Source organism: Oncorhynchus clarkii, chromosome 27 (genome assembly GCF_045791955.1).
Source record: "Oncorhynchus clarkii lewisi isolate Uvic-CL-2024 chromosome 27, UVic_Ocla_1.0, whole genome shotgun sequence".
Lineage (NCBI taxonomy): Eukaryota > Metazoa > Chordata > Actinopteri > Salmoniformes > Salmonidae > Oncorhynchus > Oncorhynchus clarkii.
Genome location: NC_092173.1, coordinates 17590887 through 17618386, shown reverse-complemented (window position 1 = coordinate 17618386; position 27500 = coordinate 17590887). Strand labels below are relative to the sequence as shown.

The following is a 27500-nucleotide window of genomic DNA, read 5'->3' as shown; positions in this document are numbered from 1 at the left end:
CGAGAGACGGAGAGACGCTGTTTAGATGAGGATGCAAATTGGTTCGGAGCAGAAGGGAGTGAGGGATGGATGTAGAGAAGGATGGAGGGATGGAGATGGATGGATAGAGGTAGAGAGAGTGAGGGATGTAGAAAAGAACGGAGGGAAAGAGGTAGAGATGGAGGGATGGCTGGATGAAGGGATAGAGGGAGCAAAGTTTAGGATCAAGGGAAATGGCGGGATGGAGAGATCAGGCTGGGTCAGGTGACATGCTGACCTCTGGCGGGAGCCTTGGCTGGACTGGGCCGGGTGGATTTGCATTGATGGATCTTCTTTCCATGGGGCTGTCATGTATCAGTGCTCAGGCACATCACGCCCCAGTCATTAATCAAATCATGGCCCCATCTCGCTCCCTCGCTAGGCTAGCGATCTCTCTGCCAGACACTCCTTCTCCTCTCTCTCCCCCTCAGACAAGCAGACATCCAAGATGTGTTTTAGATATCGTCTTCTGCCTGTGCATGGTTTTCGCCACTTTTCCCTGTCCTCTCCTCACTGACTGGCCTCTGATGAGTTGGGCCCCTTGGAATAACGGAGGGGGGGTGTATCGGTCCACTCAACAGCCCAAATAGCCACGATAGCTCCACCAAAGTCAACTACACCTGTTCCTCTTTGGGTTTTCAAGGGTGAGGGGGTTAATGTGGTGCATGCAGACACTGAGAGAAAGATTGAGATGGGGAGAGAGACTGAGAGAAAAGAAAAAGAGAGACGGAGAGAGAGCGGCGGTTTGAAGTGTCCTGTTGGAAGGATGCTAAATTCATTAAGATTTTTTCTTCCTCCTGTCCTACGTTTAGGCCAGCTGTAGCACCATTATGGTTTTACAGGCTGCTTCCTGTTCAAATTCCTCCTTTTTTCTCCTGCTCTTCCACACAAAAGGTGGCTGCGTTGGGGGTGTAGTGCTTTTGAAATGTGAAGGGCCCTCGAGAGCCCAGGGCAACTGTCTCTCTCTCTCTCTCTGTCGGGTTGGAGAGATGGAGAGGCTTAGAGGCCAAGTGGGAAGGAGGGCTGCATTCCAAATGGCACCTTTTTCCCTACATAGTGCGCTACTTTTGACCAGAGCCCTTTAAGCCCTGGTCAAAAGTAGTGCACTATATAGGGAATTGGGCTCCATTTGGGATACAAACAAAGTTTGTATAACGTCCTCCTCTCTAAAGGCCCTGCTGTTTTGTTGGGCCTCCACATCTAAATGGTCTCTTTTTGGATTAACACAAAGACATTATTTGGCCGCACTAATGAAACACAGAAAAACACTTTAATGATCTAAACCCCCTCCTCCCCCGCATCTTCCTCCCCCTGTTCCCCCCTTCATCCTCCTCTCCCCATCACTGCTTTGATTCCAATAATCATCACAACCCTCTCCTTCTTCATTGTGTTGTTTTTGTAGCATGTTTTCTTTTGTCTCTTTGTCCCTGGGTTCCCCCCTTTTAAACTCGATGGCTTTCGCCTTTCAAATGCAACAATGGAGAAAGGAAAACATTCAGAGAAAGATCATTGAGTTTTGGTCCTGAAGGTTATGCTGTTTTTCTGCGAGAGTACTTAAACTTGAATCTTTGTAAGGACACAGATTGTATTGTAAAATACATCATAGTACATTCTCGGTTGAAGTGTATTGTGTCGTGATGGAGAGTAGAGCTTATGTAGAAATTGGTAAATCCTGTTTCCCATGTTGTCTTTAATGAATGAGTTATTTATAGTGAACAGGTTCATGTGATTTAGGAATTATATGGAACTAATGTTGAGGGCTGTGATCAGGTCAACCATCATGCGAGGACTTTACCGTTCTTCTCAGGTGACCTGCATTTTTAATAAAGCTCTTCATATTATATTCACTGTACAATTTCAAAGGGATATATTCCATAGATCATGAGATAGTGTCTCATCAAATAGTTCTAACTTGCTGAAACCAGGTGTGATGTGGTGGACATAAGAACCTGCCATTGGTTTTCACTGTAAAAACGTCTCGTAATATTTAACGTACACGCAATAGATGTTGAACTCCTAGAAGTGACCTGACTGTTTTACATGCATAGGAATGAATGGATTCTACATTACTGCTTTGGTATTTACAATTAGTGCTTAAATGTAATGTATTTGCACAGTTCGAGAAAGGGGAACATTCTCTAAGTCTACTAAGCCTGCAGTGAGCAAACATCTTTGTGTGTGTGAGTGCGTGTTTGTGTGTTCATGCCATACTCAAACATCATGCACCTCTCTGATGTAGCTCTTTAAGGCCATTCGATGTGGTGCCCTTTGACATGGCCTGATTGTGTTTAGCTTGGGCTCCACTCAGATGAGAGAGGCGTGTGTGTGTGTGTGCGACTCCTGTTGATTAGGTCTGATTAACTGACTGCTGGGTACTAGTGGCTCTGAGGCGCCGCATCTTGAGCTGGTTACCTCCAATCAGGGCCACGGCTCCTCCAAGGCCTTGGACCCCAGGTATGCGTGTGTTCATATGTTGATGAAACATAGGACTACATGAACTGTTGCATTGTTACTGTTGGACTTGGACTATAAAATAGACTGACTTTTATTAAATATTTTCTCTCTCTCTCTGTGCAGCTAAACTCACCAGCCAGGAGTCGTACAACAACTTCACCAACAACAACATGGGTAACCCTCGTCTGTCCCCTCTGCCCAGCCTCACCATAGTGCTGCCCCTGGCACAGATCAAGCAGCCCATGACCCTGGGCACCATGACCAAGCGCTCCGGGTGAGTCTTCCTGCCCTGCATCCAGCCATGTGTTGTTGTCACACTCTGTCCATCACACTCTGTCCATCACATTCTGTCCATCACACTCTGTCCATCTAGCTATTCACTAGTATCAACCTGAAGTAGCCTGTACAACTCAGCCTGTCCTCCTTTGGTCACAGCCAAAGCCATTGATCATGTTGAGTTTTTTGTTTTTGATCTATATCTGTTATGAACCCATTGGATTTGCAAGAAACATCCACATGATATTATATCCAGCCTGGTTTGGAATCTGTTGCCAGTCTGTCTCTATGTACAGCTACACTACAGTAAAGCTACACGTCTCTATAGAAACATTTACCAGTGAGTCTCTCTATCAGGCAGTGTCTGTGCGTGTCAGTGTGTCCTCTCCCTCTCCTCTCTCTTGGTCAGTCACGCTATGACTAAGTCTGTAGTTTTAAGAGGCGGTGAGTCAGAGGAGAGAGACTGCACCTTGTGAATTTTATTTACATACAGGTGGCATCACAATTATGGCTGGATTTTAATATTTTCATTTAAATGTCATTTTCCTGTCATGTTTGAATGGGACATGTTGTAATGATGGAAGCAGCAGGCTACTGGGGTTTCTTCCCAATGATATTAGATCACTTCAGTTCTGTATAAAGACACTAGACATCTGAGACTGGTGGTTAGAAACACACCATCATTAGTTTGATTCATCTGCACGATTATTACAAGGGATTTGTTTTATGGTGAAAGGAAACGCTTTTTTTTGCATAATGCCCTACTTAGCAAAACACAGTAGGTAGAGAGGAGAGATTTAAGAATATAACTGGCAGGTCATCCTTCTGGAGGAAACTCCTAAACTGGCTAGTTGATTATTACTTCTTTTTTTTACAGATCGGCTGCTTTTGTCTGTCTGTCTGTCTGCCTGTCTGTCTGTGTCTGCCAGCCAGCCAGCCAGCCAGCCAGCCAGCCAGCCAGCCAGTTTTACCAGTATCCTTTCACTCTCAAATAGACAATCACAGCCTTCTCACCAGGTCTCCTCTCTACTGTATTAATTCAAGTCAAAACAATAGGACTGTATTAGTTGCCACAGCAAAGTCACAATAAAATAAAGCTCCTGTCCTACTCAAGTCAGACATGTACATTAAAGATAACTCCCATCTTTCCATTCGTCTGTCCGCTTCAGGAGAGAAGGTGTCAGGGCGGGCTAATGAAGCTAGACATGCAGCTGTGCATCTCTCTGCTGCCCTGCACACACACACACACACACACACACACACACACACACACACACACACACACACACTCACACTCACACTCACACATACATACACACACATACACTCACACATACACACACACACACACACACACACACACTCACACATACACACACACATAGGCGGCAGGTTGGGCCCATGAAGTGTGGGGTGATATCAAGTGTGTTCACGGAGACTTGCACAGGAGTATCTGTTTGTGTGTGTGTGTGTGTGTGTGTGTGTGCGCGCGCAAATGGGCCATCCGTAGCTGTATTTACACCTGTGTGAGCAGATACCCGTTGGCAGAGTGGGAGAGGAACACACCAGGTGGTTAACCTACATTCTCTCATGGCCCGTCTGTCTGCAGCCTACTCTAGTGCATTTCAAACACACACACACTCCATTGCACCAGTCTGAAGGTATCCTCCCGTCCTATTCCAACTTCCTTTATGATCTCCTATGGAACCGGACTAGCCGTTGCTATTAGAGAAAGATTGATATGGATTTATTTCGGGCCGATACTGTTTTTTGGGGAGTAGGGGAGTAGGCTGATAGCCAATATTCAATATCATAACATTTGAAGATTTTGATGACAGAATATCCCAGAGATAGCCATGTATGCATCAATTTTCAAATCAAACAATACATTTGACTTAGATTGATAAAAACGAACTACATAACGGTAAAACCTTTATTTGAATGGTCTTGATAATCTGGGTAAATCAAGATGGCATAGGTCTCACAATACAGGTCAATGCATATTCAATAGGACTGTCTGCATGCATTGAGTTATTGAGCTTGTTTTGGTTGATCAAAACAAACTCAATAATGCTACAGTTGACATATGAGACTTATATTAGCCTACTGATCAACAACATGTGTATAGAAGCATCACGCCAGCATGTCATGCCTATATAGAAGGACATCACCGCACATTTATTAGTTTGAGAATGTGAAGAAAATCTATTAATTGTAAATGTGTCCAACCTAATGATTTGTGATCACAGAGGCTTATGAAAGTTGGATTTTTTTGTAATTTTCCATGATAGGGAAAAAATATTTTATCTTCAGATGTCAGGACGCATCTCTAAAACATTTTAGAACACTTCTTTCTTTCCCTATTACAACAATCATCTAATCCGACTAACAATTGTCAATTTACAGATATGATTGCGTCGGTCAGATCAGCGCCATGAAATAGCTAACGTTACTTCGCAAGTCAGATGGCTCGTTCCCAAAAAATGATAACCAGCTAACGTTAGCTAGCTACGTTGACTATTGGCTCCTATCTGATATCTTAGCACTATGTCTATCTAGCCAGCTAGCTAGCATAGTAGCTAATATTCGTAGCTAGCTAACAGCACAAATGAAAGGGTTAGTTATCATAATCTTTGCTAACAAGTCACATAGCTAGCTAGCTTGCTTATTGCATGTATGTCCGGGCACATCGACACAAGCCTTGTTATTAGTGAATTAAGTAAACTAATATTTGCAACAGGAGTTTTGATTTTGGTCAATGTGTCAGTTCATCCATTTCTCAATAATGCACCTTTCTGTTGGTAAATGAGCTAGCTTGCTGCTGCTTCAGATTTTCCCAGCTAGACCTTCCTCTGCGTTGTCCAGTGCTCGTGGCTCAGGCAGTGAGTGGCTGCTGGAATAGCAGCAGTTTTGCTATGTAGAGGGACTATCGGCACAGCCGATAGGGAAGGGCCAATAGCCGATAGACTAGAAAAGGCCAATATCGGCTCCAATATATCGGTTTAATTGCTAACAGGCCAGAATTGGAGCTGAAGACTTTCAACAGTTTGCTTCTCTCAGAACAAGCAATTAGGAGTAAGGGAGATGAAAGGACCCCCCCCCCCCCCCCCCCCACCCTTTTTCAGAGTTGTTCCAGTTGTCTTTGTGTTTGGAGAGAGGGGATGAGATGTATCCCTGTGATGCACAGTATCCTGCCCCGATAACCTCCACCAGACGAGGGCAGAGTTCCAGGGTAAGGGAGCAGACAGAGCTGGAGCCAAGGCTCTGGGACACCTCAAAGTCACTACAGAGATGTGGGCTCTCTCCTCCCCACAGGGTACAACAGACATGGGTTCAAATTGCTAGAGAGCCAGATGGGCAGGGTACTTTTGAACCCAGGTCTTTAGTACAGTGAGAATGGTGGAGGAGGTGACCCCCCACATGACCTCTGGTTTCCTGTCAGCCATATTTGGCAGAAGTCTGAGACGGAGAGACAGAGAGTGTAAGAGAGAGAGAGAGAAATGAGCACTGTCATTTGAGGCCTTCGAGAGCTTTTTAACTTTTTAGTGTTTGCTTTGCTTCAATCCTGGATTGTATTGCTAGCAAAGTATACTCAGAAACACACTCCGAGAGACACGTGTTTGAAATGAAACGGCAATGAATTAGAGATGGAGATGAAAAGGAAAACAAGGGAATCTGACCTGGAGTAAATCCCACTGATGGGTATTCTCCGCTAATGCAGACAGAGATGGAGAGAGCGAGGGAGATGGAGAGAGCGAGGGAGACAGAGAGTGGGCCCTCCTGACCTTCCACAGATGGGCAGAACAGATTACTATAATACTTTTGTACAGTAGGAGCATCTAGCCGCCTGCCAACCCATTGTCTCATAGAGCTCTAATGAGAAAAGCACTGAGAGGAGATGGGCTTTAAGAGCCTAAAAGCAGCTAGCGAGCCCTGTAGCGCCAGGCCTCCAGCACACACAGCACTGCGTATGGAACGTGTCACATACTAAACCGTTTGCACAAATCACCCTCTCCTCCCTTTAATGGCCCTGGCGGAGCAGCATTAAAGCCCATGGGTTAAGAGTTGAACGTGTGAACGATTACTCCATGGGAGTGGGGTCGTCAACCTCCCAGGTCCATTTATCACTCTCCCCTCATCCCCTCTTCTTCCCTTTCAACCATCCGCCTGCTTTTCTTGGTGTTTCTGTGTGTTCTCAACAGAGTCGTAATGTGAGCATTAGATAGTACGTTTGGAGACAAACTTTTTATATACTGTAAAATGGGCCTTTACAGTGTTTTCCATTAGCGCGGCCGGTTATAGACTCATTTTCAGCCAGCTATATATTATATTAGACCGTCTTATACTAGACCGTCTAGCCCTTTCCTGCTAGAATGAATGATATGCATCTCTTCTAAATCTATTGATATGATAGGCGCCTGTCAGTCACAAAGTGAGCGATGACAGGGAGACGCAGCAGAGAAGAAGAGATTAATCTGTCCAAAATAAGCCCAGTGTGTTTCTATGTGCATATTTTGGACCGAAGATTGTCGCGTGCCTTCCTGCCTTTGGGACAATGTTAGGGCGGAGACCTGAGCATCTCGTCATTATATACAGATCTCTGGTTGCAGTCAAATGTATTTACATGGAGGTGTGGGAGGGTATAAGGTCTTACATTGAGAGTATGAATAGGGTCTTACATTGAGAGTATCTTCAGCATGATGCCAATAGAAAATAATAGCAATCTGTATTTTCAAAAGCGTGTGAGTTTCATGTTCATATTTCACAACCTCCACGGTCTTTTGGACTTACCTACACGCGATTTAGCAAAATAGTAGGCGTACACTTGATTTAGGCTACATGCTAAATGTTTCTGCTCTGTGATAGATGAGCAAACAAATAGATGATGAGCAGCACTCACCTCAACTTAGCTAACATTTCCACAGCCTAAGTGTAGCCTAACCAATATCCAAACGGAGTCCTCAAGCTTATCTAATAGCAGCACGACACACTGCTGAAATAGTTGAACAAGCTAATGAAGCTATTGCTTCAAATGTAGATTTAACAATTGGATGACTTTTTGGGAGTTTCAATCAGCACTAAGAAACAATGTGATGCCTTCAACTACATTAACCTACTTTATTCCAATATTTTTGTGTTTCAGTGCTTTTTATTCCCACAGTAATTCTTTATGTATCCATCTAGTTGTGGTTAAGAAAACCGTGCGAAGGGTTATGCAAAGAGATGGGTGAAGTGACATGCCTCGCAAAGTTTAGAATTGCCAGGAAGATGGTAACAGGCTGGTAGTAACAGCCGCTGCCTAGCAACCACCAAGAGCTTAAAAGCGTGTTGCATGCCAGTGCTGCCTCAGCAATACGGCTACGTTTCATACTAAGCTGTAGGCAGAACTTTACAGAAATCATGACTATGTCGGTTTGCAGAAATAAAAGTTTAGGCTTTGATACCGGCAACACCTTTCAGATATAAATAAAAGGTGGAAAAAGTTGTCTGAATGCTAAAGTTGGCGTGACAACGTCTTAGTATGAAAGTAGTCCTGATCATATACTGTAGACCTAGACAATATCCAGAACAACTAGCAATACTCTGGGTTCATACATTTTCAGTCATTCAAATTGTAAATTCATGTCTTTCTACACAATACCACAACAAATTCTTCCGATCTGGGAGGTAAGGTCTTCAATAATTTCATTGTGTATTTCAGATGGAATCAGTGCATTAGAATGTACCAGAGCACACCAAAATATACTTTCCTCAGCCAGATATTTCAAACACCTCGGAGGGTGCCTGGCTGGCTAGTTTTTCTATTTGTCTAGCTACTCTATGTACAGTTGAAGTCGGAAGTTTACATACACCTTAGCCAAATACATTTAAACTCAGTTTTTCACATTTCCTGACATTTAATCTTAGTAAAAATTCCGTGCCTTAGGTCAGTTAGGATCACCACTTTATTTGAAGAATGTGAAATGTCAGAATAATAGTAGAGAGAATTATTTATTTCAGCTTTTATTTCTTTCATCACATTCCCAGTGGGTCAGAAGTTTACATACACTCAATTAGTATTTGGCAGCATTGCCTTGAAATTGTTTAACTTTGGTCAAACATTTCGGGTAGCCTTCCACAAGCTTCCCACAATAAGTTGGGTGAATTTTGGCCATTCCTCCTGACAGAGCTGGTGTAACTGAGTCAGGTTTAAAGGCCTCCTTGCTCGCACATGCTTTTTTAATTCTGCCCACAAATTTTCTATAGGATTGAGGTCAGGGCTTTGTGATGGCCACTCCAATACCTTGACTTTGTTGTCCTTAAGCCATTTTGCCACAACTAGTATGACCAAGCCTTAACATCCTGACTGATGTCTTGAGATGTTCCTTCAATATATCCACACAATTTTCCATCCTCATGATGCCATCTATTTTGTGAATTGCACCAGTCCCTCCTGCAGCAAAGCACCCCCGCAACATGATGCTGCCACCCCTGTGCTTCACGGTTGGGATGGTGTTCTTCGATGGTCATTAAGGATAACGATGGTCATTAAGGCCAAACAGTTCTTTTTGTTTCATCAGACCAGAGGACATTTCTCCAAAAAGTACGATCTTTGTTCCCATGTGCAGTTGCAAACCGTAGTCTGGCTTTTTTATGGCGGTTTTAGAGCAGTGGCTTCTTCCTTGCTGAACTGCCTTTCAGGTTAGGTCAATATTGGACTCGTTTTACTGTGGATTTTGATACTTTTGTACCTGTTTCCTCCAGCATCTTCACAAGGTCCTTTGCTGTTGTTCTGGGATTGATTTGCATTTTTCGCACCAAAGTACGTTCATCTCTAGGAGACGGAACACGTCTCATTCCTGAGCGGTATGACGGCTGCGTGGTCCCATTGTGTTTATACTTGGGTACTATTGTTTGTACAGATGAACGTGGTACCTTCAGGCGTTTAGAAATGGCTTCCAAGAATGAACCAGATTTGTGGAGGTCTACAATTTTTTTTCTGAGGTCTTGGCTGATTTCTTTTGATTTTCCCATGATGTCAAGCAAAGAGGCACTGAGTTTGAAGGTAGGCCTTGAAATACATCCACAGGTACACCTCCAATTGACTCAAATGAGGACAGTTTGCCTATCAGAAGCTTCTAAAGCCATGACATCATTTTCTGGAATTTTCCAAGCTGTTTAAAGGCACAGTCAACTAAGTGTATGTAATCTTCTGACCCACTGGAATTGTGATACCGTGAATTATAGGTGAAATAATCTGTCTGTAAACAATTGTTGGAAAAATCTTTATATCATATTGTTAGTGTGTTTGGAAACTATTTGCCTAGTTTTATCAGTTTATTGAAAGAATTTAGCATGTCAGAAACAGACAACCTATCGACATCACTTATTACCATAACCATCTGGAACAGACTGCCTGCATGACTTTAACTAAGTTACATTTTCTCTATTGACCAGCAGTGTCCCTCTCCAAACTGAACTGTAAGAAATAAGAAACAGCACAACATGCGTTATGTGAACCCAAGATCCAGTACAGGCTTGTTGCATTGAGACCTGAAACACTACTTATCCGTATCCTATCAGCCACCATCCATTTACCCAGCAGGAGGCTAGCAGGATGCCAGGGGTTAAGTGCCTCACAGGGGGGATAAAGTACACCAGCGATGCCCGCCTCCCAGTGCCAGTGAACGCTCAATTGAGGCCAAGGCCCAATGGTAATGTTAAAATGTTGAACTGCCCCCCCTGCCCATGCTGGTTGGCTAGCTTTCGGGTGTAATGAACCCATGCCCATACTGTTATGTTAGCTACTGGCTAATCCCTATCCATGCTGTTAGGCTAGCCACTAGCTATTGGATATCTGTGTAACCTCTGGCCCATGCTGTTTGGCTGCTGGCTAAATGTGTTCGAACAAGCATAACAGGAGTAGAGTTAGCATAGCCAAGACCCACTGGTCCTGTTAAAATGTTAAACTGACCCCCTGTCCTGTTGTTAGGCTTGCTACTATAGAACTCTGTGACCCCCTTCCACATGTTGTTTGTCTAGATATTGGTTAGTTGTGTGACCCCCCCCCCCCCCCCTGCTCATGCTGTTTGTCTAGCTACCAGCTAACCCTTTAACCATGTTGTTTGACTACTGGCTAAATTGTGTTTGAATAAACATAACAGGACCCCCGACTTCCATTACACTGCTCACCCCACGTTCAACCACTCAGATAAAGGTCTCTTCTTTAAGAGGACAACACTGATCTCCAGTGTGCGTTGGAGGTTATATAGACTCAACAGTAGTCTCCAGTGTGCATTGGAGGTTATATAGACTAAACAGTAGTCTCCAGTGTGCATTGGAGGTTATATAGACTCAACAGTAGTCTCCAGTGTGCATTGGAGGTTATATAGACTAAACAGTAGTCTCCAGGGTGCATTCGAGGTTATATAGACACAACAGTAGTCTCCAGGGTGCATTGGAGGTTATATAGACTCAACAGTAGTCTCCCGCCTCCAAATCACCACCGAATTAATGTTCACTTTGTGTTATGTTTCTTTTTTTCTCTCCATCTAAGTAACCTCTCCTCATATCCGTGGACTAATACAGATAGTTGACTGCTTTGCTAGTCTACACACACACACACACACACACACACACACACACACAGTGTCGTGTTAGTCTGGAGAGATTCAGACGGATTCTTCGTCCCTCCATAGCAGATAAAATAAAAAAGTGCCGTGCTTTGATTGGCCAGGGGCCTTGGCTGTGTCCCAAATGGCATCCTATACCCTAAATAGTGCACTACTTTTTGACAAGGCTCCATAGAGCTCTGGTCAAAAGTAGTGCTCTACAATGGGAATAGGGTGTCATTTGGGAGTTTCTGCAGTACTGATGTGGTCTGCTGTGTTCAGGGACAGAGTTCAGCCTCATCTGGCCATTATTACTGTTGGGAAAAAGCTGTTTACTGTAAACTGTTTACAGGGGTCTGTCACTATCTCTGAACATGCAGGGTAAACACAGGAACACACTCCCACTCCTAATGGCTCGTAAACACTGGCCCGGGGAACACACACACTGACAGAGAGATACACACTCAAAAATAGACCATACACACCGTCACAAAGAACCGGACACACACTCGCCCACACCCTCAGAGGCTTGCAAACACACACAAATACTCACAAAGACAATGCACAAACACAAATATACACTCACCCCAAAAAAAGTCACATGCAGACACATGATGTTATTTTCAAACACAGTAATAGTACGGCAGTGTATCTAAGCCATAAACCACCCATGTTTAATTGGCATTAAACCTATAGTTGAAGACACTTCTTTGAGTCATAAAAGTGCATTACAATTACAACTGTGCACTCTTTTGACCAGAGGCCTGTGTGACCACTTGGAGACACCAGTTAGTCCTCTCACTCAAACACTTGTCATTGTTTAGTCTTATAATGCACTTACCCTACATTTACCAGGAATATTCTTATCATGTTACTACATTTTTCATATTTTGTTATCAACGATTGTGCCAAAAAGTAGATTAAATGTAAAATGCAAATTAAATCAACTGTTTGGGTAGTCTTGTGTCAGGTGAACTGTTGTGTCCTCAACTTTGGTCTAATCATTTCCACGATCTCTAAATGGTTCCCTTTCTATTGCTACCGTGCTTATGCATTTCAAATTTCTTCTGTAAGAATTGTTAAATGTAGCCCTATCCATATAGGCCGATTCCCACAAGTGTAAAGGGTTCATATTTTCAAAAATGTCAATGCCTTGTTCCAATGTATGTAAAAAGCATACCATGATTTATCATCAAAACTGTGTTTCTTTTTCATACACTCTTTCCTTCAAAGAAAGAATATAAAAGAAGTTGATGGAAAAGCATGCTTGTACGCTCCCTCTGACAAACGTATAGTACAACACACACACACACATACAGTACTTCCTCTGACAAACGTATAGTACAACACACACTGACACACACACACATACAGTACTTCCTCTGACAAACGTATAGTACAACACACACTGACACACATACAGTACTCCCTCTGACAAACGTATAGTACAACACACACTGACACACACACACACACATACAGTACTCCCTCTGACAAATGTATAGTACAACACACACTGACACACACATACAGTACTTCCTCTGACAAATGTATAGTACAACACACACTGACACACACACACACACATACAGTACTTCCTCTGACAAACGTATAGTACAACACACACTGACACACACACACACACACATACAGTACTTCCTCTGACAAACGTATGGTACAACACACACTGACACACACACTGACACACATACAGTACTTCCTCTGACAAACGTATAGTACAACACACACTGACACACACACACATACAGTACTTCCTCTGACAAACGTATGGTTCAACACACACTGACACACACACATACAGTATGTCCTCTGACAAACGTATGGTACAACACACACTCACACATACAGTATGTCCTCTGCCAAAAGTATGGTCACACACACACACACACACACACACACACACACACACACACACACACACACACACACACAGTACTTCCTCTGCCAAAAGTATAGTACAACACACACTGACAAACACATACATACAGTATGTCCTTTACCAAACGTATGGTACTGCACTTTACAGAATGGTCTGAGTTGTTGAGTCAAGGAGTCATGTCCCAGGTTTCAGATCAATTCTAACATAGACAGTTTGCTTCCTGCTTTATGTGTCTTGTAGGATTAAACAGACAGTTCAAAAATGTAAGATGAAAAGTGTCTCTGTCCTAGGCTGACTGGCTAATAATGGTTTTTCCATCTATCTCTTCTTTGTGTGTCTCTCCCTCCCCTATGAAGACCTTACCTCTTTGGGGCAGGATGTTTTGCCATTAAAACTCCATGGTGAGTTTCCCTCCTCACTACCTACCTACCAGCATGCTCTGTTGTTGCTCTGTCCTGGCTCAAGACAAATGTTTCCCCAATGGAACCCTATTTTTTATTTAGTGCACTACTTTTTTGACCAAAGCTCTGATCAAAAGAAGTGAACTTAATAGGGAATGAGGTGCCATTTGGGACGCAATCAACGACTGCATCCATCACATCTTTTCATTCGTGTCTGAGTATATTGAGTGTATTTTCAACACATTCTGTCAGTTTGTTCAGTCATCATCCCTGAGGAAAACACCATGGACGTGCCTCTCTTTTTTCACACTACTTTTTTGACAATTCTTTGATTCTCTTTTCTTGTGCTCTGTAAGTGGATTTCAGTTTACACTTTGGGTGGGTGATTTCACAAGCTGCTTGTATTGTGTCTATGCCTAAATCTGACGTCAAGATTCACACCAAAGAACATTTAAGCCCACATAAACTGTATTGGGAATTGGGATAGTGGTTTGTTTTGAGAAAAGAAAATGGTTGATTTCTGAATCTTTTTTTATGGCGTGGTTAACTCACAAACCCAGAGGTATGTTGGAACATTACTGGAACCTTCTTGTCTGGCTCCTTGTGATCTATTTGAACCCACCACTTCTTCATGATGGTGACCGCTCTCTCTCACTCTCTCTCGCGATCTCTCTCGCTCTTTCGCTGTCGCTCTCTTTCACACTCTCGCTCTCTTTCACTCTCTCTCGCTCTCTTTCACTCTCTCTCGCTCTCTTTCACTCTCTCTCGCTCTCTTTCACTCTCTCGCTCTCTCGATCTCTCTCTCGATCTCTCTCGCTCGCTCTCTTTTTCTTTCTTTCTCTCGCTCTTTCTTTCTCTCGCTCTCTTTTTATTTATTTCTCTCGCTCGCTCTCTCTCGCTCTCTTTCTTTCTCGCTCTCTCTCGCTCTCTTTCTTTCTCTCTCTCTCGCTCTCTTTCTTTCTCTCTCTCTCGCTCTCTTTCTCTCGCTCTCTTTCTCGCTCTCTTTCTTTCTTTCTCTTGCACACTCATTCCCTCTACGTTCACATTAAACCACAGACAGTTGTATTAAGAATAACAGCTTGGTTGATCTCATGTTGTTCCCATTGTGTTTTTATTGTTTTGTGGCAATATGATTGAACAATCGGGTGTGCATGCACGTGAGTCCTACATTGCACAAAGGCTGTCCGCTGTGAACAGACGTGTGGCTAATGTGGCTTTAGCCATCCATCTGTTTGTTACTTTTTCTTTGTCAATTATACAATGTAATTGATGAATGTCATGTAATCAGTGATTTGCCTCCCTTTCTGGGAAAACAACGTGGTGCTTATGTGTGAACTTGGAGAATAACATTGTTGTTGATTTGTTATAGGCTTATAATCATTTCCTTGAACTTTGAACATTTTGCAATAAGAGGTGGATTGTATAATCATGAAAGGGCAGTTGGCATTATTTTGTATGTACAGAGATTTTACTATTCATGCATCATTCTGTTTCGAATTCATCTCATTTACTTCAGTTGTGATGAAGGATGCCTACTTTTATACAGCATTGTCATAGCCAATTCTCCTCAAAATGTAAATTACACAGCCGCCGCGCACAGACCTATATGTTTAATATGACGTTTTTGTCCACTCACCTCAGTTTGGGCCTCAATCTACTGCGAACGACAGAGAACATTACACTTCTCTAAGTTAGCAATGCGTTTTCTAACCATGCAGCTCTCTCTAATACTCAGGATGGCAGAAAGGTCCGCCTCTCTCTGTCAACGCTGTCTTGTGAAATCAGGTGCTTACAAGCTTTTAAAAAGAATCCCCATTATGACAGTCACTTATGGACAGATGATTGAGTGGCTGGGCTCAACGGCGACGCAGTGAACTTTTCTTCCTCCGACTCGCTCTCTCACTCCTCTCTCGTTCCTCCCTCCATTAACTTCAGGAAATTAATAGCATGTGGTTCCTTCCCCAAGTCTTGGCTTTCCTCTCTTGTTGTGGCCAGTTACTCACTCATACTTTTTAATTGAAGCTTGTTTCCCTCTCCTCTCTTAGCTCCCTCCCTCCCAGCCCAGCTAGGCTCTTAGTGAGTTCAGAGAGCGGTATGCTTTTCAAAGGTACATCATTAGCATTTGTTAGCATGATGAACCCCCCCCCCACAGTAACAGTAACTGCCTACCTTTTGCTCTGCCTTTGGCTCCAACTCAAGCTAACTAGTTAAATCACTATTGTTCCTGTAACAGCAGGTCCCTGGACTGAGGGCAGAACATATCATTGGTCTAACTTCATCATTTCAATTGTGTTTTATTAACAGTGTTTTGTTTGGATGGGCTGGAGAGGATGTGTGAGATGAGGACCTGGACATGCAACAAGGCCTCTCTTTCTCTCCCATAATGGCTGCCTCCCAAATGGCACCCTATCCCTTATAATATAGTGCATTATAAGAGTGTATATATAGGGAATAGGGTGCCATTTCTGACACACCCAATGACACATACAGTACAGTAGCACGTCTTCCTCTTCCCTGAATAACCTCTTCTCTGACCCCTGATGTTCCCCATCTCCGTATCCCTCCTTTTTTTCAACAGTTTAGGATGGAAGAGTGTGGCGCGTAACCTCTGACCACCGTCCAAGTACATGAGCTCACACTAGACTAGCTGTTAAATATAGACATGGAACCTCCATCTTAGGGCTATTCTAGGGTGGGGCAGGCAGGCAGGAGAAACAACCATCCCACGATAAATCCTTCTCTGAGCATTAGTGTGATGAGGAACATTAGACATAGAGCGAGGAAGGGGGGTTGAGCCAGTTGAGAACAAGTTCTCATTTACAGCTGTGACCTGGCCAAGATAAAGCAAAGCAGTGTGACAAAAACATCATCACAGAGTTACACATGGGATAAACAAACGTAACGTCAATAACTCAATATAAAAATCTATATGCAGTGTGTGCAAATGTAGTAAGATTAGTGAGGTAAGGCAATAAATAGGCCATAGTGGCGAAATAATTACAATTTAGCATTAACACTGGAGATGATGATGTGCAAGTAGAGATACTGGGGTGCAAAACAGCAAAAATTAACAATATGGGGATAAGGTAGTTGGGTGGGCTATTTACAGATGGGCTGTGTACAGGTGCAGTGATCGGTAAGCTGTTCTGACACAGCTGATGCTTAAAGTTAGTGAGGGAGATATAAGTCTCCAGTCTCCAGCTTCGTTCCAGTCATTGGCAGCAGAAAACTGGAAGGAAAGGCGGCCAAAGGAGGAGTTGGCTTTGGGGATGACTAGTGAAATATATCTGTTGGAGCATGTGCTACGGGTGGGTGTTGCTAGGGTAACCAGTGAGCTGAGACAAGTCGGGGCTTTACCTAGCAAAGACTTATAGATGACCTGGAGCCAGTGGGTTTGGCGATGAATATGAAGCGAGGGCCAGCCAACGAGAGCATACAGGTAGCAGTGGTGGATAGTGTTTGGGGCTTTGGTGACAACGAATGGCGCTGTGATAGACTATATCCAATTTTCTGAGTAGAGTGTTGGAGGCTATTTTGTAAATGACATCGCCGAAGTCAAGGATCGGTAGGATGGTCAGTTTTACAAGGGTATGTTTAGCAGCATGAGTGAAGGAGTCTTTGTTGTGAAATAGGAAGCCGATTGTAGAATTAATTTTGGATTGGAGATGCTTAATGTTCAAATGGCCCTGTTCAAAAGTATTGCACCATATAGGGAATAGGGTTCCATTTGATATTGTTCCATTTGGGAGGCAGCCTCTGATTATTTCGCTGAGATGTTGAAACGGCATTTTAGTCAGTCTTCCCCACTCAGTCCGCTCGACTCCCAAATAGCATCATCATTACAGCCGTCTGTCTGTAGCTCCAGCCTCCTGCCCCAAGGCCACCTCTGTTTTGGAAGGCTGCTGTAAAATAATAAATGTGACGTTGAGGGATGTGTCCTCCACAAGGCTGCCCAAAGCCCTCTCTCTCGCTCTCTTTCTTTTTCTTTCTTTCTCTCAATTTCTCTCTCTCCCTCCCTCTCCCCATCTCTGTGGTTCTTTCTCTCTCCTCTGTCTTAATGCCCAGCTCCAGTCTCAGCCACTGATACATATTAAACATATGGCCTGGGCTTTGCCACCGCTCCTCTCAACCCTGTTCTGAGTTACACTGGGTGTGTCCCAAATGACACCCTATTCCCTATGTAGTGCCATACTTTTGACCAGAACCCTATGGGCCCTGGTAAATGTGTGTATATAGGGAATATGGTGCCATTTTGAATGGATCCACTGTTCTGCTCTACCCTACCGGTCTTTGCAGCACTTTGTCGCTGGAGGAGGCGACAGAAGTAAGGCTCTATCGTATTTGTTTATGGCGAGGGACAGCCCCCTCCCAACCCTTCGATGGCGCCTCATGTTCGCTACGGTCCTGTAATGCGAAAGGGCTTTGATGGTGGACGTCACAGATTTAATTACGCCCTTGAGGAAAAGCTATTAGCTCAGTCAAAAGTCCTCATTTGTTAAATGAAAAGTGGAAATGACGTACAAGTAGTCTTTTCAGTGAATTAAAGTTGCAGAGAAAATGAAGTCTTCCCAATAGCACAAAATAACATCTCGTGGGGAGGGGGGGGGGGGGGAATTTGGCTTCTGTTTAGTGCCATTCATCTCCCCCTCTCTCCTGTCCCACTCTGTGTATTTATTTATTTATTGTCATTTATTGATACTGGGTTCCACCTTTCTTTCTTTTTTCTCTTTCCTGACCGGTTCCTCTGTACCGTATAGAGTCCAGAGTACTGTCCTGTCTGTCTGTCTGCCTGTCTGTCGCAGGGTGAAAACCTCAACACTTCAAGTGAGACAGAGAGGAAAGTAATCATTTGAACCTGAGATGAGTAACCATTTGCGGTCATTTCTACTAGAACCAAGCTGTGATCCCACTCCCATTAGCAGACAGTGGTAACCCTGTATTCTTCAAAGAGAGAATATGTAGAGTATCTGCAGTGGCTGATCAGTATGGTGTCGCCACAAGGAGAGCTTATCACACAGTCTGTTGTGTGTGCGTGCTTGCATGCGTGCAGGCGTACATGTGTGTGTGTTAGTACCCAGGCCAGCCCTGCAGCTTAGAGTCATGCAGTAGTCTTCTCAGCCACAGTGCCATAAGAGCCGTTTACACTTTTAATTTGTCACTGGGTCTTTCCCCCCAATGCATTTTTATTGAATGTTATTCCCTGATGTATTATTCAAGCCGGCCTCCATCCAAAGACAACCGTGAAAAGTGGGGAGATAAAATACCTTCCTTCACACCACACACAGCGCCGTGTGGCAAACGCGTCAGCCTGAGATTTCACCCCAAAAACAAAGTCAAGCCACTGGAATATAATTTGTGTTTCCTGGGGATATTGAAACCAGTTGACCACAAAAAAATTCCAGTAAGAGAGAGAGAAGAAGTAGAATGTTGGAGAGATGAAACCCCTCACTAAAGAAGAGTCCGACAGACTCCATCACTCTCACCACTAGCTGTCAAAGACACCACACACACAAATCACAGTGAGCAGTGAAGTGAGATTACATGTTCTATAATGACTAACACATACCCTCTTTCCCTCCCTCCCCTAACCATTCACCAGCTCCATTATCATGTACTCTGTTAAAGAGAGATCCAGAGCACGGAACAGGATTTGTTGAGTTTCCCATCACCATATCAGTCATACTTTGATATGCTGGCGTTGTGTTAGAGAGGTTGAGAAACGGGGAGAGAGTGACTGAATAAGAAAACGTAAAGAGAGAGTGTGACTGGAAGAGAAAATGTAGAGAGAGTGACTGGAAGAGAACGTAGAGAGAGAGAGAGTGACTGAATGAGAAAACGTAGAGAGAGAGTGACTGGAAGAGAAAACGTAGAGAGAGAGTGACTGGAAGAGAAAACGTAGAGAGTTCCTGGAAGAGAACATGTAGAGAGAGTGACTGGAAGAGAAAACGTAGAGAGAGAGTGACTGGAAGAGAAAACGTAGAGAGAGAGTGACTGGAAGAGAAAACGTAGAGAGAGTGACTGGAAGAGAAAACGTAGAGAGAGTGACTGGAAGAGAAAACGTAGAGAGAGTGACTGGAAGAGAAAACGTAGAGAGAGTGACTGGAAGAGAAAACGTAGAGAGAATGACTGGAAAAGAAAACGTAGAGAGAGTGACTGGAAGAGAAAACGTAGAGAGAGAGTGACTGGAAGAGAAAACGTAGAGAGAGTGACTGGAAGAGAAAACGTAGAGAGAGAGTGACTGGAAGAGGAAACGTAGAGAGAGTGACTGGAAGAGAAAACGTAGAGAGAGTGACTGGAAGAGAAAACGTAGAGAGAGAGTGACTGGAAGAGAACGTAGAGAGAGAGAGAGACTGGAAGAGGAAACGTAGAGAGAGAGTGACTGGAAGAGAAAACGTAGAGAGAGTGACTGGAAGAGAAAACGTAGAGAGAGAGTGACTGGAAGAGAAAACGTAGAGAGAGTGACTGGAAGAGAAAACGTAGAGAGAGTGACTGGAAGAGAAAACGTAAAGAGAGTGACTGGAAGAGAAAACGTAGAGAGAGTGATTGGAAGAGAAAACATAGAGAGAGAGTGACTGGAAGAGAAAACGTAGAGAGAGTGACTGGAAGAGAAAACGTAGAGAGAGTGACTGGAAGAGAAAACGTAGAGAGAGTGACTGGAAGAGAAAACGTAGAGAGAGTGACTGGAAGAGAAAACGTAGAGAGAGTGACTGGAAGAGAAAACGTAGAGAGAGAGAGAGAGTGACTGAATAAGAAAACGTAGAGAGAGATTGACTGGAAGAGAAAACGTAGAGAGAGAGAGAGACTGGAAGAGAAAACGTAGAGAGAGAGTGACTGGAAGAGAACGTAGAGAGAGAGAGAGAGTGACTGAATAAGAAAACGTAGAGAGAGAGTGACTGGAAGAGAAAACGTAGAGAGAGAGAGAGACTGGAAGAGAAAACGTAGAGAGAGAGTGACTGGAAGAGAAAACGTAGAGTGACTGGAAGAGAAAACGTAGAGAGAGAGTGACTGGAAGAGAAAATGTAGAGAGAGTGACTGGAAGAGAAAACGTAGAGAGAGAGTGACTGGAAGAGAAAACGTAGAGAGAGAGAGAGACTGGAAGAGAAAACGTAGAGAGAGAGTGACTGGAAGAGAAAACGTAGAGTGACTGGAAGAGAAAACGTAGAGAGAGAGTGACTGGAAGAGAAAATGTAGAGAGAGTGACTGGAAGAGAAAACGTAGAGAGAGAGTGACTGGAAGAGAACACAGAGAGAGTGACTGGAAGAGAAAATGTAGAGAGAGTGACTGGAAGAGAAAACGTAGAGAGAGAGTAACTGGAAGAGAACGCAGAGAGAGTGACTGGAAGAGAAAACGTAGAGAGAGTGACTGGAAGAGAAAACATAGAGAGAGTGCCTGGAAGAGAAAACATAGAGAGAGTGACTGGAAGAGAAAACGTAGAGAGAGTGACTGGAAGAGAAAACGTAGAGAGAGTGACTGGAAGAGATAAGGGAGAGCGAGACAGAGGGAAGGCGGAGTGAGAAGGAAGCAGTGTGCTGTGTTGGCTGACCCCTGGCCGTCCGACAGAGGTTCTGCATGTTTTCATAGCTCTGTATCTCCTGGACACGCTGACAGACAGACAGTCGGACAGATGGACAGATCCGAGGAGGCAAGAGGGATGTAGAGTTAGCCAAGGCAATATCCTGACATGGTCTTATCTCTCCATCTCTCCTCTGCTTCCATAGCTTACTGTAGATATTTGGTTATCCAGCCTCACCCCTCACTCTCTCTCTCCAACACTAATAAATACACAGCCAGTAACGCTGTCTAGAGCACCCCCGTTCTACCCAGAAACATCCTTCACACGGTGTCGGCTAAACAAAGACCTCAACATCTCCCCCACGTCCAGGGAGTAATTTACGAGCTGCTGACAGTTTGAAGGGAAGAGGAGGAGGGAGAGTTGAGGCCCACAACAGGTCATTCAACACCTGTTAGTGTGTCACTGAGGCTGAGAGGCCAAGAAGAGTTCAAGTACTGGACAGTATGCCATCACACTGGATTAAATAGAACAGCTCTGGGTACATAGTACTGGACAGTATGCCATCACACTGGATTAAATAGAACAGCTCTGGGTACATAGTACTGGACAGTATGCCATCACACTGGATTAAATAGAACAGCTCTGGGTACATAGTACTGGACAGTATGCCATCACACTGGATTAAATAGAACAGCTCTGGGTACATAGTACTGGACAGTATGCCATCACACTGGATTAAATAGAACAGCTCTGGGTACATAGTACTGGACAGTATGCCATCACACTGGATTAAATAGAACAGCTCTGGGTACATAGTACTGGACAGTATGCCATCACACTGGATTAAATAGAACAGCTCTGTGTACATAGTACTGGACAGTATGCCATCACACTGGATTAAATGGAACAGCTCTGGGTACATAGTACTGGACAGTATGCCATCACACTGGATTAAATAGAACAGCTCTGGGTACATAGTACTGGACAGTATGCCATCACACTGGATTAAATAGAACAGCTCTGTGTACATAGTACTGGACAGTATGCCATCACACTGGATTAAATAGAACAGCTTTGGGTACATAGTATTGAACATCTTTGAGAAATGTATATCGTAATTATATTTTCTGGTTATTTTGAAGTGAATTGTTGAATATTACATAATTTAATTATATAGAATTTTCGTGTTCCAAAATGTTGGACTGTGTGTGTGGCACAGTTGGTTGTGTGTGTTCAAGCGGGCTGGTGTGAGTTTGTGTATGTGTTAGTGAGGTCTTCGTGGTTAGATCAGAGGTGAACCTCTCCTGTGGGACTGTGTTAGTGTCAGACTGTGTTAGTGTGTCAGACTGTGTCAGGCCCTTCAGCCTCCATCCCTTCCTCCGGGGGTTTTACTGTCCACCTTGGTTATAGAGCTGGACAATAATACCAGGCTGCTCCGCTACTGTTCTCTGATCAATAGCATATGCAGCCCTATCACCATACTGAACTTTTCCTGTGTTCTCTTTCATCCAAACGGTCCTGACATGTCTGAATAATCCAATAACTCCCAGTAAATTCTCTCAAACGGCGAACTCAAAGTGAGACTAGGGGAAGCAGCTGGAAGACTAGCAGCATTCGAGGCACGTGTTCAAGCAAGTGATAACCATTATGGCATCCTCAAGTATTCGCTGAAACTTTTTTCTTTTCATGTGTGTTTGTGTGTGTGTGCGTGGCACATGTGTATTAGTGTGTGGACACACATACACAAACACACACACCCAGTCCTCTGTACAGTCCATGGTCAGGCCAGCCTGTAATGGTTTGAGTGTACATGGCGTGCTTCATGACAAAAGGAAGGATGTAATCAACTAGCAGCACATGCAACACAGGCTTTAAAATACCATGGACATCCTCTACAGAGCTGCAGTCCTGATCTACTGGCATGGGAATACACACTCACACACACGCTATGCCGTTCAGACTGCGGGAACCCTGTATTAAATGAGGGAGGAAATATCCTGTATTAGGTCTAATGATGTTTTTAATTTGCTGAATAGTAGAGACCACTACATACATAAATAATTTGTTCAGACACGAGCACAGTGAAATTGGAGACAATTCAGAGCAAATATATATATTTTGTTACCAATGTACTTAATTTTAAGTCGCCCTCATCTCTTTTTTTTGCTAAATTGCCTGAAGTGTAATTGTGTTAAAAGCTTGGCTTGTTTTCTGTTCACAGATGTGGCAGTGTTTGAACTTAATATCTCAAACCAGATTTGGCATCATTCTCACTACAACATTTGGCAACAATTCTCTCTCCTCATTCTTTCTTTAACTACAGCTTTAGTTCATCTAACAACTCAAACCGCCAGCCTTTATCTTCAGACACAGGAGTACCCCAGGAGTACCCTGTGTCTGTGTCCCCTCGGCTGGGCTCTCCTACCCACTCAACCTCTCGCTCCCTCGCTCTCTCTCTCTCTCTCTCTCTCTCTCTCTCTCTCTCTCTCTCTCTCTCGCGCTCTCACTCACTCACTCACTCACACTCTCTCTCTCTCTCTCGCTCTCTCTTGCTCACTCTCGCTCTCTCTCTCTCGCTCATTTTCTCTCTCGCTCTTTTTCTCCTCCCATGCAGCAAAGCCAAGCCTCTCCCTCAGATCTCCCCCAGTAAGTCCAGTGGAGGAGAGTTCTGTGTGGCTGCTGTCTTTGCTGCCTCACGCTCATGGTACATGACCAACCCCAACATGAAGAGAGAGAAAGGTGAGGGGCTGTAAAGGCTCATCATTAGATCCCACTAGTGCATTAGTATCCTAGCTGTTACCCCCAAAACCATCATCACACTAAAACACTTTCATTTTGTTTTAATTTGGTAATTTAAAAGTTCAAAATCTGTAGGAGAATCGTAAATACCATTGGCCTGGAAACTTTGCTCTGGGTGTCAACCCCTCTTAGCCCCCTGTGTAGACGCAACATTAAGGTCAGGGAAGTAGGAACCCACTCAGTGAGATGCTGGGCATAGTAGACAAAACACTTAGCTAAGTCACAACAACGTGCTCCTCTTACTCCGTAACGTTGACCTGTTGACCTCCTGTTACTCAGACCAGTCCAGCCGGTCAGTGGTGGAGTCCCTCTACATCCTCAGTTGCTATGGCACCCTGGTGGAGCACGTCCTGGAGCCTCGGCCAATCAGCACGGCCCAGAAGATCAGCGATGACACACCCCTGGAGCTCAACACATGTCCACGGGCCTGCTGGAGCCTGGCCAGGTAACTGACCCTTCCTAACACACACGTACACATATACACACACATATACGCACACACACACACACATCAGTGGCGGTCAGTGTAGTTTAAGATTAGGGAGGACATTTTTTTTTATGAGCATGGCCTTAGTTCTATTACATCATATTGAATAACTTCATTCACCCAGTTCAATGTAACATCGATAGGTTTAGGCTGCTACATGATACTCTAATTTTCCTATACCCATCATGAGGTTGCTACAACCTAGCCTATGAATGAAAGTTTACAACGTAGGTGCACACAAGTCGAGAGACAAATTTAAGATGACAGTGACACATTCCATACCACCTCGCACACTTTCCTGCATCTAGCATATCTAATCATAACCATCTAGCATATCTAATAATAACCATCTAGCATATCTAATCATAACCATCTAGCATATCTAATCATAACCATCTAGCATATCTAATCATAACCATCTAGCATATCTAATCATAACCATCTAGCATATCTAATAATAACCATCTAGCATATCTAATCATAACCATCTAGCATATCTAATCATAACCATCTAGCATATCTAATCATAACCATCTAGCATATCTAATCATAACCATCTAGCATATCTAATAATAACCATCTAGCATATCTAATCATAACCATCTAGCATATCTAATCATAACCATCTAGCATATCTAATAATAACCATCTAGCATATCTAATAATAACCATCTAGCATATCTAATCATAACCATCTAGCATATCTAATAATAACCATCTAGCATATCTAATCATAACCATCTAGCATATCTAATAATAACCATCTAGCATATCTAATCATAATCATCTAGCATATCTAATCATAACCATCTAGCATATCTAATCATAACCATCTGGCATATCTAATCATAACCATCTAGCATATCTAATCATAACCATCTAGCATATCTAATCATAATCATCTAGCATATCTAATCATAACCATCTAGCATATCTAATCATAACCATCTAGCATATCTAATCATAACCATCTGGCATATCAAATAATAACCATCTAGCATATCTAATCATAATCATCTAGCATATCTAATAATAATCATCAAGCATATCTAAACATAATCATCTAGCATATCTAATAATAACCATCTAGCATATCTAATAATAACCATCTAGCATATCTAATAATAACCATCTAGCATATCTAATCATAACCATCTAGCATATCTAATCATAATCATCTAGCATATCTAATAATAACCATCTAGCATATCTAATCATAATCATCTAGCATATCTAATCATAACTATCTAGCATATCTAATGATAACTATCTAGCATATCTAATAATAACCATCTAGCATTTCTAATCATAACTATCTAGCATATCTAATAATAACCATCTAGCATATCTAATAATAACCATCTAGCATATCTAATAATAACCATCTAGCATATCTAATCATAATCATCTAGCATATCTAATCATAACCATCTAGCATATCTAATCATAATCATCTAGCATATCTAATCATAACCATCTAGCATATCTAATCATAATCATCTAGCATATCTAATCATAACCATCTAGCATATCTAATCATAATCATCTAGCATATCTAATCATAACCATCTAGCATATCTAATCATAATCATCAGCCTACATTGTTGTCCCCATATTAGCTAAAGTACCATCCTAGTCAACATAGCTAATAGAATTTATGCGTTAGTAAACCCGCTACAATTATGCTGTAACATGTAACATAGTCACTAAGCAGTTACACCGGCGGTCCCCGGTGGCTATACATTAATAAAACCAAAAGCTCACTTTTACTTGGAAGAGTTCTAGTGTTGTGTTGGATGGTCATAGCCAGCTAGCTAACATAAACACCCGGCTCAAACAGAAGGATTCTAAGTAACTGAACTAGCCAGCTGCATTTGCTAGCTAAGGAAGTGAAACTGAAAAAAAATTACGCTCTTGCTTGTCCTTCATTTTTGAGAAATGAATTTGTTGAAACCAGTTCAGCTATTGTCCTTCTCTCTCTTTGAGTCAACTACTCACCAAATGTTATGCACTGCAGTGCTAGCTAGCTGTAGCTTATGCTTTCAGTACTAGATTCATTCTCTGATCCTTTGATTGGGTGGACAACGTGTCAGTTCATGCTGCAAAAGCTCTGATAGGTTGGAGGATGTCCTCCGGAAGTTGTCATAGTTACTGTGTAAGTCTATGGAAGGAGGTGAGAACCATGAGCCTCCTAGGTTTTGTATTGAAGGCAATGTACCCAGAGGAGGACGGAAGCTAGCTGTCCTCCGGCTACACCATGGTGCTACCCTACAGTGTGCTGTTGAGGCTACTGTAGACCTTCATTGGAAAACAGTGTGTTTTAATCAATTTGGTGACGTGAATATATTTCAGTATAGTTTTATCTAAAAAGGATAACTTTCAATGTTTTAAAATGTATCTCTTTATGAAATTCACTGAGGAGGATGGTCCTCCCCTTCTCTGAGGAGCCTCCACTGACACACACACACACACACACACACACACACACACACACACACACACACACACACACACACACAGTTTTCCCCGCTCTGTTAAGCTGTGGTTCATGTTATGAAGATTTACATACAGTAATATATTGTACAGTTATACAGTTGTGTGTGTGTGATTTATACAGTAGTGTGTGTGACATTATCATAGTAAACTGCTTTTTTTGATAGGAGTCATATATGTTCTAACATATTGTATGTATAACCTAGTTATAAAAGAATATTGGATACAGTGAAAACATATTATGCTGCAGAATCCCATTCATCCATGTCAAATGATCAGCTGGAACCAGATATAAAGTTCTGCTGCTGTGGCCCAGTTCTCTGTGATCAGACTACCGCTATGTTGGACAAAACACATGTGATGTTCATGTACATACAGTACTGTATGTAACTACTATAGTATACACACCTTCATATGTTATATCTGTCTCTGTACTGCCAGGCTCCAGGGACCACAGTCTATTTACACCCAGCAGGGGCACTGGTCTATACATCTGGCCCTCAATCTGCAGCCTTTGTTTGACCAGAGCTCTATTTTGTAATTGTGGATTACCAAAAGTGTCCTAAAT

The 27500-nt window shown here is 43.0% G+C and overlaps 1 protein-coding gene across 8 annotated transcripts in view; it reads left to right on the top strand.

Moving 5' to 3' along the window:
• Window positions 1–27500, top strand: part of LOC139385673 (BCAS3 microtubule associated cell migration factor-like) — a 342007-nt gene that overhangs the window by 114664 nt on the left and 199843 nt on the right. For 4 of the 8 annotated variants that reach the window (XM_071130933.1, XM_071130931.1, XM_071130932.1 and 1 more), the window contains 4 exons: window positions 2596–2746; window positions 13596–13640; window positions 23768–23892; window positions 24232–24397. In XM_071130933.1, coding sequence (XP_070987034.1) covers window positions 2596–2746; window positions 13596–13640; window positions 23768–23892; window positions 24232–24397 — 487 coding nt within the window. The remainder of the gene's footprint in view (window positions 1–2595; window positions 2747–13595; window positions 13641–23767; window positions 23893–24231; window positions 24398–27500) is intronic. The other 4 variants (XM_071130934.1, XM_071130936.1, XM_071130935.1 and 1 more) reach the window with 1 other exon arrangement.